The following is a 14,348-nucleotide window of genomic DNA, read 5'->3' on the forward strand; positions in this document are numbered from 1 at the left end:
GAAATGTTCAGAACTGAAGGGATAGATCTAGGTACTGGACCACAACCACCACTCTGGCCACCACCAAATAGATCATCCACCAAAACATTCCCATTTTACCTGGAAAATGAAAGTATGCCATCATTATTAGAACAATTTATATACAAGTGCATCCTTATATCATCAACGATATCTGATGACTAGGTTTAGTTTTGAACGAGTATTTTGCAAAAAAAAAAGTTTTCAAAGGAAACTTCTCACTTTTTCCTGCCTACCCTAGAAAATTTGTTGTAAACTTTTGGGATAAACACATTTTTTTTTTTCCCTACCTACCTACCCTATTTTGAAAACCCAGGAAACACACATTATTTTGTTTGGCCTTTGCATGCAATTTTGTTTGTAGGAGAGGTCTCACTTGACTCAAGCAGTCCAGATTTTGTGCCATCATTATTTGTGTATGCCTAAAATCATAATTTTAAAGCAAGGATGGAAAGGTAAAATTGTGTGCCCTCACTCTAAATGCCAACTTGCGTTGACTGCTCTAACCTAGCTCCCGCTCAGTTTTGATTTGTAGTCATGTGAAGAAGCAAGTTGAAATTGACACTTTTTTGAGCTGTTTCACTTAGTATTTTTAGCTACTGTAATTTGCTTTGGGCTCAGCTTGTTTTTTATCTTTGAAGTGCCATATTCATTGCCAATTTTCACATTTTGTTGTATATTTAATTTTGATGACAAAGTTCATAATATTTTTTTGTATCAACTTTCATTGATGTAATATTCTTAATTCATTTTTGTTTGTGACTAATGAATGAATGGTGTTAGATATTGCCAAGTTTGTGGTGCAATAACATCAACTGTTGACTGAGTAAGCTCTGGTCTATTTCTCTAATGTGTACTTTGTCAAAAGTTATATCTGCTAATTGCATTGTTTGAAGTTTTTGCCTGATTCACTGACTATTTTCATACATTGTTGAAAAGAACTTTGCAAATTAATGTAAGATGATAGTTTAGTTTGTAGAATAAATTTTGTCAAACTATTTTGTTTGTGTGATTTTTTTTTTTTCAGGGTAGTTTTGCTAGAAAGCTTTGGTGGCGGGGGGCAAAGCCCCCCCCCCCCCCCCCCGACCCCCCACCAAGACTCAGTACCCAACCTTGTATTACTATTTACAATTTCGGAATGTTGGCAGCTATGAAATTGGTTTCTCGGACCACCATTTCACCATAGCACAAGACCTTCCTCTTCTTAGGGTACGTCTGTGTGTGTGTTCTAGCCGCACTGCAGAGTGTGTTCCCTCCATCAGAGCTGGCCGCCTTCATGTCTCTGCTCAGGCGTGATAAAGAACAGCAGCTGAATGAGCTCACCATGATCGTCACCGGGATTCGCCTCTTCAACAAGGACAGCGGGAAAGGAGGAGAGAGCATCGAGGACCGTGAGTGCATCTCACCTCGCGTTCTAATTAACGCTCGCCATCGTGATTCATTTTATAACAGCAGCTCTGACAGTCATGCAGATTTACATTAACATGCTCGTTTTGGTACGTTAACATTCTGTTAAATGACGGGATGCTCTACGTAAACCAAATTGAAAATCACTGAACAGTTCTTGAAGGTAAGGAGACGTTTATTCAACTTTCGCTCATCTTCAGGACAGAAGAGTTTACGATGATGTTTTTTGACGTTCATTAACCGCAAAGGCAGGAATGTGAGTGAGAACGGGAACTCACTTGTTTCCCACAAGTTCAAAAATGTAAATAGAAATGGATAGAAAGTATGGCGAATTGTTCTGTAAGACATTTATTGATGTAATCGTCAATAAATTGCTGTGGTGTAAGACAGAAGGGAACAGTCAGGGCCTTCTCGGCGTTCAGAGAAGCCCAAACGTATCAGCATTTCAAATGTTATGTTTAATTTCTTTCATAATTTCATTATAATTATTCTCTCTTAATTCTGATTTGGCCTCATTTTCTATCACATTTGCTTCAGAAGTGAAAGGGTTACTGTCCTGAAAACATTAAAATCGAGTTCTCCAATGAGATTTTGTTTGTTGTGTCTAGGCTGAGAAGAGTTCAGAGCTGCTCACTCATTGGTTAGGACTTCATTGCTGGGACAGAAGGCCATGGCAGTGTATGTTTATGTAGGAAGTGACAGATGAATTAATTAACCAATCAGATTTTGATTTATAGTTGGAGGGACTAAAAATGTATCACCCTCAGCCTTCTCGAAGGCCAATGCAAGCTTAACTGTGAGTCGGCGCAGCAGTGAAGTCACCTTCCAGCCAGTATAGCGTTCATCAGTAGTGTTAGCGAATGCTAATAAAGCAGTCAAGCCAGTGCTATCTATCGAGAGCTACAGGCTAACAACCGAGAAACTAAGATTTCTGTCTCCAGACTCTTCTTCCATGCTGCACGCTCGCTACAGTATTTTTCACTCAGACTTAAGTGTAATTTACTTTGTTACTTTTAAAATCAACATCGACAGCTACACACAACGGAGCGACCTGGCAGCCTGCCACTAATCCCTTACAAAATCTTTTGCCCTGTTGCTTTTTTGGTGTGTTTGGTTAAGTTTTGGCTGAGCTCAAGTCCTATGTCTAATAGTAGGGGAGAGTGGGGTAAGATGAGCCAGGGGGTAAGATGAGCCACCCCCTGTTTCTAAGAAACAGTAAACAAATGTGACCATGTGACCACATTCAAAGGGGGGCGGGACCATTTACTTACACTTGTGGAGAGGAGCACCACATGTCAAACTAGGTGAGGGAGATATTTATAAAAATGTGTTTTTGTGCTTTCTAAGTCAATTCCATGTTTGTCCACAGTGAAGATGATTTAGAGAAGACAAAAGTAGAATAATATTTAGACACATTAGGGTTAAGTTAGTGGCTTTCTAAGCTATGATATGAATGCTAATAAAAATAATTTTGATTAGCCTAATCCCCTTTATTAGCATTTTTCTACAAAATGGTGGCCACGGGGTAAGATGAGCCATTAGATATGGGGCAAGTTGAGCCACTGGCTCAACTTACCCCATTGGTGGCTGAGCTTACCCAATATGGATGACACTTAAGTTTTCATATTTACTGGTCATATATGACAACAACAACAACAAATAAATAATATGTTAATATAAATAATGTGTTTAAAAGGTTTTTAATAAATAAAATAATGCCCTCTGTTATTACAGGTGTGCATGATGCCACACTCATACAAAAGAAAAACAGACAGGGCCGCACAATCCCGTGCAGTTTTGGAGAGAGCCGCAGAGGAAGTCAGGAAAGGCAGGCCTATTCGGGCTGTGGCGAGGGATATGCATTTGGACAGGATGACTCTGACTAGGTTCATTGAAAAGATAAAGAATGGAGAGGTAGAGACCAAGTTGGTGAAAGTGCATTACTTCATTGGCCAGATAATCAAATTGGATGTCTTCGAAATAGAGGCAAGATTTCTCAAAAGAAGCCGGTCATGCCATGGCTCTGCAAGAAAGCCAACCTTTGTCTTCAAAGAGAAAGATGAGGCTGTCCTGTCAAGACAGGATATTGTGAAAAATTGCCCCGCCCCTTTACTGTTGGTGGGACAGCACGGAGGGAGAGGCAAATGGTGTTCCCTTGCAATTTGAATGCTTGGAACATTGAATAATGATGAAATGATTGATGGAATGATTGCTGCATGTTTTAGCAATGTTTTAACCTACTGAAAGAAATAAGATTTTTTTGCACTGCTCTACTGTTTTAGTAATTTCTATAATATAGTATATCTCTCATTCCCTCTCTAACCATCCCTCTTTCTATCTATCTATGCATATCTCTCTCTCTGTCCATCTATCTATCCCTCCCTATCCCATCTCGTTCTATCACCTCTCTCTTCATCTCTACTTCTCTATGCAACGGCCCTATCCCCCACTTGCTTGACTTGACTTGATTCATTGATTGCACTTCAAATAATAAAAGCTGTTTACTTTGTTAACCTAACATGTTTTGTGTTGGCTCAATTTACCCCACACAGTGGCTCATCTTACCCCGTGCATGGGGTAAGTTGAGCCACTTGACATTTTTTTTTCAAGAGGTAATATCACTCTAACCATAAGAGCTTATCAATTATTTTTTGCTCAGATAGTAACAGTACACTTTGAAATTTGGTATGGTGTGTAGACTGGAAGCAAAAATGGCTTTAAAATGTAGTTATGATGAAAAATGTAAAAAGTGGCTCATCTTACCTCGCTCTCCCCTAATAGTTCGCCGCAGGTCTAAGAGGAACTCGGTCAGGTTTATGCATTTTTGTGACACACTGTACATTTATAATTACTGTAGGATTTAATTTAATTATTGTAACAAATGTTCAGAAATCCACACATATTGACAGAATACAGGCTTGTAAGAAACTGTACATGTTTATAGAGCAAGGTTTTTTTGAAGTAATCGTGGTAATGTCTTCTGTGTTACATTGTTGATGTGCAATCCTGGTCGTCGTGGCTCTCTCGTGAAGTGCTGGCCGTCCTGAACGAGGCTCTTCCTGCTGTCAGCACAGATATAGAGCGTGAACTGGAAGGGATGCAACGTTTGGCTTGGCGCTACACCACTCTGCTGGAGAGACGCTCTGAATCCGACACTGACGCCAAGCTAAACAGGGACCTGCTCACACAGGCCCTGTACAACGTACGCCAACATGAAGCCTTCCTCAAAATCATACTGGTGCGTTACAGAGATGTCTAAATGTTCAAGCCAATGATTAGAATAAAAGTTATTGGAAAACATTTAAATTTCTGTTACTATTTTATTCTTATTATGGCTAACTTTTGCTAATAATCATAAAGAGTAAAAGTCACGTAATGTAATAAAACGTAGTTCATTTGTCTCCGCCAGGCGGATGTGATCACATGTGCAAAGCAAGTGGAGGCTCTTCACACTGACCTCATGTCGAGGATGAAGGTGCTGAAGGCCACAGTTCATGCCAAAACTGCCGTACCAACCTCCCAAGTGTTCGTAAGTGTTCCTTTGCTCTGTCAAAAACTCTTTGCTAGCATCATTTTCAGTCTGATAATTTTAAATCCCTCCCATTAGCCTCATTTCACAGCGTTGGCCAGGCTGTGGGCGGGGCTTCAGGATGAGATGGTCTTGTTGAACATGCTCCGGAGCATGGCGTTCAGCCTGAGGCCGTTCCTCTCGGCTCAGTCGCAACTTCTCGAGAACGTTCAGTTGGATCAGATGCTCCGCGGTGAAACCATCAAATCTGACGCAGAGAGAGCTGCTGAGAGCTCAGGTACGTTCTGACATCACAAGCTTTTTATTCATTACAGAACAGCATCTTGTGAGTGGGCAGCTTGTTATGTCCAAGAAGTGTAGCGTAAACTCCTCTGGGCTGAAGACATCGGAAAAAACTTGAGCATTACAGCTTTACGTCTTTGAGTGAGCGCATTTCATTTCTACATTATCACTCATCATGTGTAGTGTAGCACTCATTTTCTCTTTTTCAGAGGAGCGGCTTGATCCAGAGGAGATGAAATCGTCCGAGTGGATTCTGCCCGAGACCACGGCGAACTTTGAGCAGCTCTTCCTGCAGTACAGGGGTGTGTGTGGATACACTCTTGTCGAGAAGAACGGCCTCTTGCTCCCAGGTTCATAGTGAAGCTTTTCTTTCTCCAGTTTTACACTCTGCTTTTTTTAGAGTCCGAATATTAGAGCGTTCGTACGACTAGACAGTGTTTAGACCAAGACGTATTCATCTCCCCAAAAGAAACAAATTTGTGATGTAAAGTGACACTACAGCATTAAAACACTGAAAGTGAAACATCTCTGGCTGAAGCTCCTCGTTCTTCAGTCATTAATTCGACTTACTTTGTTTTTTCCATATTTGCTTTTGGTGTTCGACGAAATCTTTTTCAGGGAAGGCCTTCCTTATTTCAGCAAGACCGCTTTCTGCACATATTAAAACTGCATGGCTCTGTAGGAAAAGAGTCCAGGTGCTAAACTGGCCTGCTGCAGTCCAGATCTGTCTCCCATGTAAAACAGTTGGTGCATTATGAAGCGCAAAATACGACAAAGGAGACTCCGAACTCTTGAGCAACTGAAATTGTACGTCAGGCAAGAATGGGACAACGTTTCTCTTTCAAAACTACAGCGGTTGGTCTCCTCAGTTCCCAAACGTTGAGAGAGTTTCGTTAAAATTAGAGGTGATACACAGTGGTAAACGCCCTTGTCCCAACTTTTTTGAAATGTGTTGCTGACATCAAATTCAAAATGAGCATAGATTTTTCAAAAAACAATAAAATTTCTCAGTTTCAGCATTTGATATGTTGTCTTTGTACTATTTTCAATGAAATACACGGTTTCCAAATTGTCATATTTTGTTTTTATTTATGTTTTACACAGTGTCCCAACTTTTTGGGAATTAGGGTTGTAATTAAACCGACTTTTAAATATAATTAATAATGGACACGCTTTAAGGCAGACGTCCATATTTCTGAAGCTCAGTCTGCTGCTGTTCCTTTCCAAAGGCAATCCGAACATCGGCATCCTGAAGCACAGGGAGAAATATTACAGCTTCAGCTCCAAGCAGGCCGCGTATCAGTTCGCCTCAAACGCAGACGAGTACATCGAACTGATTGCGGAAAGAGCGAAGAGATCTCCGGAGCTGATCCAGCTGCTCGAGCTTCATCAGCAGTTTGCCAGCGTCACTCCGTACTCTCAGGTATCATGGACGTGTGACTTACTTGCATCTTCTCCTTCACATACTTGACCTACTCGCTGATCTCCACCACAAACTCCATTCCCCATGAACACTCTTAGCCTACAAATATGGCTGATCCAGCACCTACATACTGATCCAACACAATCAGTTGCGGCGTATGAAGACTCCACACACACTCTGCACATTAAAACTGCTCAACTGCAATCCCATCCTTGTCCATCTCATCTGTGAGCCTGAGAGTGACAGGAAAATAATCAACAACAATGCGGTGAGCCAGTGCAAAGCAGCGTTTCTTAGAAATTTTGTCTTCACAGATGCAGTCAGGTCAGAAATTGTTGGTGAAACCCATCAGCAAAAGTGAAAGCAGCACACAGACGGACACACACCTGCTGGAGAGCAACATCGTCAGATCTTACGAGTGGAACGAGTGGGAGCTGAGACGGAAAGCCATCAAACTGGTAAGCAGCTCCACCTGAAATACACTGGCATGATTAGATTACGCTCAAGCTGTCCGAAAAGCCCTGAAATAAGTTTAACACGTTATTTTGTTGAATGCACTCCAAGGCGAACCTGCGCCATAAGGTAACCCACTCGACGCAGACTGACCTGAGCCACATGAGGAGACACAACACCACGCAGACGTTCCTTCCAAAAGAAGCCGCCTGCCAGACGAAGAGAGACGGACAGAGTAACGTACCGAGACCTCAAGTCTACCTGGCTGGGCTGAGAGGAGGACCAACCACTCCCATGACCAAACTCGATTTAACTCCAGATGTGCATGAATAGTTAATTTGTTTGTTAGTTAGACCTAGTATTGAATGTTTGTATTGAATTGTTGCATTCTGGTTTCTGATTGGCCAGAAAATACTGATTAATTTTCTCTGAAAGTTTTGCAGGCGTATATTAATGCACTCGTTCGAATTTATGGTTTTCATCGTACCAGCTCGTTCCCAGGGATTTCTACGATGGACGCTAGACATAAACCGATTTTAAAAATCATTTATATGGTGATGTTTTCGTAACTGAAGGGAGATGTTCATTTAGCATTTCTGGAAGGAGTCTCCAGTGTAACAGTCAGAGGTAAAGTTTTGTGACACCTTCAGGACAGAGGAGTTTATGCTTCGCAGTTTCTTGGTTACAACATGATTTTTTTTGTTGTCTTATTAACTTTAAGAGACGGATAATAGGCAGGCTGGTGAGGGAACGACTGTTAATGTAACTATAAATGGATAAAAAAAACTATGATGTGAAATTTGTAATTGTTGGCAAATTGCTGTGGTAAAAGAGGAATTGTGGGAGATGCTACTTTGGTACCGAATGTCAGTCAAAGCAGCGCGCACACAATTATGAAAATGATCTTATTGGCTCTAATAATATTAAATATTATTATACATTAGGGCTGCCACAAACGATTATTTTAATAGTCGACTAATCACCGATTATTTTTTCGATTAGTCGACTAATCGGATCATACGTAAATTGACTATAAAACATACATCTTATCGCACCAGCATGCAGCTGTTCAGATCATTAGCTTTCTGCTTGAAGTGTTTAAGGTATGTGCTAAGTGAAAATAAAAACAGTTAAGATGATAGCTCATTAACCCTTTAATGAGATGTGAAGCTTGTATCAACAAACAGAGCAGCATGAAGTGCAAACAGCTGAGTAAAATAAAGACAAGGCACAATAAAGACTGGCCTAAACAACACAAAAATAAATACTTCCGGTTACCTAGGAATTATTCACAAAAATAAAATTTGGTCTCACTCAAAAAAAAAAAAAGTGCATTTTGTGCTCAGTGCTCAGTCACAAATGTATTTTGCTACACTCTGACACTATTTAACCCAATCCCACAAGACTCTTGTTCATGGCCAGGAAGGTTAGCATTTCTACATGGCTTGGAGAAAGGCTTGCTCTCTTTTGAGAGCAGATGTTCCCTGCTGCAGAGAAAATCCGCTCCGATGGGGTAGAGGTTGCAGGGATGCAAAGAAAATTTTTAGCAATCTTTGACAGTGTGGGGAAACGCCCCTCATTTTCACTCCACCATTTGAGAGGATCATCCATTTTAGAGAGTGTGGTGGTCTCTCCAAAGTACAGCCGAACTTCATTTATTGCAACCTGGATCTTTTGGTCCTCCTCAGATTCTCCATCCTCATTCTCACTTGGACTGTCTGTGTCAGACTGAAGCAGGGTTTCCATAGCACTCCTTTCAGTTCTACCTGAAACACTGGCCCTCGTCACATTTGCATCCTGTGTCCCAGCCTTTTTGGCTTCTTTGACAGCAAGCACTTCAACTGTCCCCTGCACTCTAATGCCATCTTCAGGAGTCAAAAACTTCAGCTTTTTATATCTGGGGTCCAGGGCAGCTGCAAACATAACTGGATTTTCTTTCTCTCCTGAGACACTGTAAATACTCCCCCATCTCTGTGTTATCCCTTCTTCTGCACTGGCATGGAAAGATTTTCCTGAGCTTGTCTCAAATTGGCTTTGGTGTACAGCCCGTGTCAGCCCTTTGACGACCTGTGGAAGACCAGAAATGGTTGTGTACTGCTCTCCACTTAGGTAAACAGTAGCACTCTCAAAAGGTGCCAACCCTTTCTTCAGTTCCTCAAGAAGCTCCCACTGCTCTGGCCTCAAGTCGAAGTATTGTTTCCCCCTTGGAGTTACCTCAGGATCTGAGAGAGTGGCAGTGAGAGGCCAGCGCTGTTCGAGGAGTCTCTCTATCATGTGGAATGTACTATTCCATCTTGTACTGACATCCTGGATCAGCGCATTTTTCTTGACATTCATTTGCTCCTGTTTTGTCTTTAGCTTTGTACTAGCCAGCTCGCTTCTCTTAAAGTGCTCCACTAGCTGCCTAGCAGCACCTAGTGTTCTGCTAATGGTTGTTTCTTTGAGAGCAGTGTTAACTATGAGCTGGAGTGTGTGTCCAGCACAGCGGATAGAGGCCCATCCATGTTTTTCTTCAAGCAGTCGCATTGCTGCCACCATATTGGAACCACTGTCATGAACTACTGCTTTTATTTTGGTGGGCAAGATGTCAAACTTCATCAGAACCTCTTCCATCCATGTCATTATATTTGCACCAGTATGCCTCTCCTCAAGAGGCATGGTGGCAAGGTTGAAGGTCTTCATCTTCCAATCCTCACTCAGGAAATGGCAAGACACACCAAGGTAAGACTCTGTCGCACGACTCGTCCACACATCAGCAGTAAGAGTTAAGGAACTTTTTACACCTCTGAGGGTCTCCTTTACCTTAAAGACATGAGAAATTTGAAAGAATAGTAAGCAATAAGAAGAAAATTATATACACAACACAAAGCACATATCTATCTCTATATATAGAGATGTGTGTGTGCTTGTGTTTTTCCATTATTAACATTATTGGTCAGTTTATGCATAAAGTTTTAAATTAATTTACCAGTTTAATAGTTCAGTTATGCATGTCAAATAGGTTAAATAATAAACATTCAACATAAATAATAATAAAAAAACTTTACATTGCATGCTTTAACCAAGATTAATTTAATGGTTGCTCAGTCAGCAAGCTCTTTTATTATTTCATCATGAAATGTGTAAAATTATTACCGGACTATACGTTGCTCCGGAGTTTAAGTCGCAGCAGCCAAAAAATGCATTATGAAGACAAAAAAAACATATATACGTCGCACCGGACTATAAGTCGCACTTTTTTGAAGGGTTATTCTATCCATAGAATCTGTGATTGTATCTGATAAGCGGTGTGTGGTTACTGCGCGACTGCATTGTTTATTTAATAAACGAACAGCTGAGCAGTGATAACGCGCCCTTTGCCCTGTAAGTAGCCTAGTCTGATTATTTTAAATATCTACTACTATCTTTAATACTATCACTATCGTTATTACTAATAGCCTATATTATTATTATTATAACTAATATTAGTAGCCTGTTACTGATGCATTAATCAGTTTGCTTTTAGAATATTTTTACCGGTAGGGCTTATTATCGCCCCATGGCTCTTTCATCTTTGTTATTAAAGCTGTAGTCATCATCAAGGAGAGTCATTCTTCATTTTTGTCGAATTTTATTTCATTAAATCAGAGGTCAAGTAGGCTATAGGTATATCATCTCCAAAGACAACCGTCTAGTGAAAAAACAACAACAACAACCGCTTTTAAATCCCCTACTTAAATCCTTAAAAAGAGTAATTTAACTCATGTCTTGTGTGATCTGATCTCCAATGGTGAAATAAACCGGTTGTGATATGAGTAGTCTGTTATTTTAGAAGATAAATTTAATATATAATTTAATATATAGCCTAATAAAAATAATATTTTATAACACATCACGACATATTACTGTCTGTAACTGTTTGTCACTAAAGCGTTTTCTAAGATCATAATGTCTGATATTATTATTATTTTACACACACAATAAGCGCATGTGCGTAAAGTTATAGTAAACCACCCCCCACTTTTTTTTTTTTTGAGTCGCCGGACCCACCCACCTCCTGAGTTCCGGGACCTCCCACTTCACAAATTAAGCACTGCCTAAAATCATTACATAACTTATTTAAATAACTATAGGCCTATCATTAATAATAAAGCACAGGTCAATCAAGTTTATCAAGCTGATGATTTCACTCCAAATCAGCAAATCCATTGAATTCCTCATCCTCGGTGTCGCTTCTGAACAACTCTGCCTCCAGCGGCAGATGAAGCGCCGTTTCCTCTTCTTCTGCGTGGCTGTCGTCAGACTCAGCATCAGCTCCAGTTATTCCGCGATGAAAAAAAAAAAAAAAACATATATACGTCACACCGGAGTATAAGTCGCATGGCTAGCCGAACCATGAAAAAAGTGCGACTTATAGTCCGAAAAATACGGTAATTTTGTGTGTGTGACTGAGTGAGTGATCTTTTAATTCTTATTTGTCTTTGAATGTTGCTTGTTTATTAAATCATTTATTCATTTTACGATGTGTTATTGTTGCTTTGGCAATATCGTTTTAATACATCAATGCCAATAAAACCAATTGAGAGAAAGAGAGACTTACCTTCTCAAAGGTTGCATCGTATTTCTTTTCCATCAATGTGGTGAAATGGGATCTGCCTGGTAGGTAGTTGTCGTGATATTCCGGGTTGAACTGCTTTATCATCTCTCTAAATCCTTCATCGTCCACCATGGACATTGGTCTCATGTCCGTGACCAGCATGTTTAGTATTAACTCGGTCAGGACATTGGCTTGGTGTGGTGTGCACCTTGTCGGCTTGGTCACAAAGCCGTCCAGAGAAGAAGACCGGGCTTTTTTAGCACTGAAACGTAACGATAAGTAAGTAGCAAGAAAGCTCACCGTTTACCCTAATATTGGCAGCTAACTAGCTGGTTTGCTTACCTAGACGACGGACCCTCATCAGAACCATCCACAATGACATGCTTTCTCTTCAGATGCTCATGCATAGCCGTTGTGCTACCATGAAAGGCAAGTTCAGCTTTGCAAACGTTGCACTGCACACTTTTCTCACCACTTTTCTTAAACTGCTCCCACACTTTGGAACTTCGTTGCCGGGAAGCCATGCTATTGTTATGGTATCATTTCAAGTCAGGACTGATGCCGATTACCACTACTGCACATGTGTGTGTGTGTGTGTGCGCGCACATTGACTGTATGTGTGTGTGTATGTGACAGAAAGGCAGACGCGCCAGTTTCGAAAGAAAAGCAAAGTAAAGAAAAAAAAACGACGCATGGACTACTAAATTAGTTGTCGACGATTTTGTTCGTCGACATAATCGTGACTAATCGACTAATCGTGGCAGCCCTATTATACATACAGGAGACTTTTTCAATGGAATAAAAATATGTGTTCTATTCCCTTCTAGTGGGTTTCATTCATTCGGTTTGGTAGCATGCAATATTGTTAGCGTATCGCTTATCCTACGTGTATTACGTCACTCTACCCACTGGAGAATGAGCGTTGAATATGATTTACGATATTGCATGGTTGTCAAGGCAACATGACGTCACACGTCGGAGACGTAAAACTTCCACATGAGCGAGCGAGCAACTGTAACAATTTGTGAACAAACATAGCTTCTACGATTGCTTCGTTAAATACGGAAGATTTTGAGAGAATTTTGAAAGAGAAAGACGCGTTGAACACCCGGAAGGAATGTATAATAATAATAATATTGACTGGCTTTTTTTGTGGTCTATCAGATATATTCCATTCAGCTACTCGTCTTTGACTCATTCATTATCATGCTAGCTGAATGGAATATATCTGATATACCAATCAACGCCAGACAATATTATTTAATTATCCTGAGGAATAACACAGCAGACTGTGAGGTTACACAAAAATAATCCACACCAGCATGGATTTACCACTTTACCATCTTTGATTTATTAAAAAGTAGCAGGTGTATAAAATGAGATAAAAGCTCCACCCACTCTGGCTCTGTGATATCGTATCTCACAGTGCAGCAGGACGCTCATTTCAAAGCACACAATTCCGATCTCTACTGTATGTGTCGCTCTCTGGAAAAATGGCTGAGGCCAGTATTTCAGTAGCTCAGGACCAGTTCATGTGTCCAGTGTGTCTGGATCTCCTGAAGGATCCGGTGACTATCTCCTGTGGTCACAGTTTCTGTAAGGCGTGTATTAATGGCTGCTGGGATCAGGAGGATCAGAAGGGTGTCTACAGCTGTCCTCAGTGCAGAGACACTTTCACTACAAGGCCTGTTCTACGCAGAAACAACATGCTGGATGAAGTGGTGGAGAAACTGAAGAAGAAGATTGAAGTCTCATCCTGTTTTTGTGAACACAACACCGAGTCAGGTGCATCAGACAAAGAACAGGTGAGAAGGAGAAATGGTTTCAGACTGAATCCTTCGACATTTTGTTTCTAATCCTGCTTTACTCAGGTCATATGGTGTAAAAATTTCATGACTTCTATTGATTATAAATACTAAATATGTTCCATGTATCCTGTAGATGTGAACAGTTTTACAAGCACATACTGAGTACCTTTGACCTCACTCAGAGAGAGCCAGGATATGGATGATCTTTAACTTGAATTGCAGTTAATAATCTCCCACCTTCGACCTGTCTTTGAGTGAACACTTTACAGTTAGTAAAGTTAGTAATTAACTCAGGATGTAATATCATTTCATTCATTCTTGTCAGAGTGAGTTAAAGTTGAAGGAGGAGCAGATGAAATCCCAGCAGAGAATCCAGGAGAAGCAGAAGAAGGTGCAGGAGCTGAAACAGGCTGTGAACACTATAAAGGTGAGCAGTGAGCAGAGACAGAGCTGCTCCTAGAAACACACACAACATGGACAACGAGTCATTTACAGTCCCAGTAAGAGAGGGAATGATAAATTAGCTTTAAATCTCGTGTGTGTGTGTGTGTGTGTGTGTGTGTGTGTGCCCTAACAGCTCAGTGCACAGACAGCAGTGGAGGACAGTGAGAGGATCTTTACTGAGCTGATCAGCTCCATGGAGAAAAAGCGCTGGGAGGTGACGGAGCTGATCAGAGATCAGGAGAAGGCTGAACTGAGTCGAGCTGAACGACTCCTGGAGCAACTGGAGCAGGAGATTGCTGATCTTCAGAGGAGAGTCACTGAGCTGGAGCAGCTTTCACACACACACGATCACATCCATTTCCTCCAGGTAACACTCATTGTCTGATATCACTTGCACTGTGGTCTGAG

General features: G+C 40.9%; 2 protein-coding genes across 2 annotated transcripts; one reads left to right on the top strand and one right to left on the bottom strand.

The window, feature by feature from the left end:
* The first annotated feature begins 1,258 nt into the window (after nucleotides 1–1,258).
* Nucleotides 1,259–7,445, top strand: LOC132880277 (cilia- and flagella-associated protein 206-like). The gene is made up of 8 exons (XM_060913780.1): nucleotides 1,259–1,409; nucleotides 4,458–4,663; nucleotides 4,835–4,954; nucleotides 5,033–5,231; nucleotides 5,446–5,586; nucleotides 6,466–6,659; nucleotides 6,974–7,117; nucleotides 7,224–7,445. Exons 1-8 carry the CDS (start codon nucleotides 1,295–1,297, stop codon nucleotides 7,443–7,445), a joined length of 1,341 nt encoding a protein of 446 aa, XP_060769763.1. The 5' UTR covers nucleotides 1,259–1,294.
* A 1,053-nt stretch (nucleotides 7,446–8,498) lies between these two features.
* On the bottom strand, nucleotides 8,499–12,212 carry LOC132868765 (E3 SUMO-protein ligase ZBED1-like). The gene is made up of 3 exons (XM_060901929.1): nucleotides 12,031–12,212; nucleotides 11,692–11,950; nucleotides 8,499–9,914 (listed from the first exon to the last, which is right to left on the bottom strand). The coding sequence occupies exons 1-3, from the start codon at nucleotides 12,210–12,212 to the stop codon at nucleotides 8,499–8,501; spliced, it is 1,857 nt and encodes a 618-aa protein (XP_060757912.1).
* Between the last annotated feature and the right edge of the window lie 2,136 nt (nucleotides 12,213–14,348).

The sequence above is a fragment of the Neoarius graeffei genome, chromosome 2, assembly GCF_027579695.1.
Source record: "Neoarius graeffei isolate fNeoGra1 chromosome 2, fNeoGra1.pri, whole genome shotgun sequence".
Taxonomy (NCBI): Eukaryota; Metazoa; Chordata; class Actinopteri; order Siluriformes; family Ariidae; genus Neoarius; species Neoarius graeffei.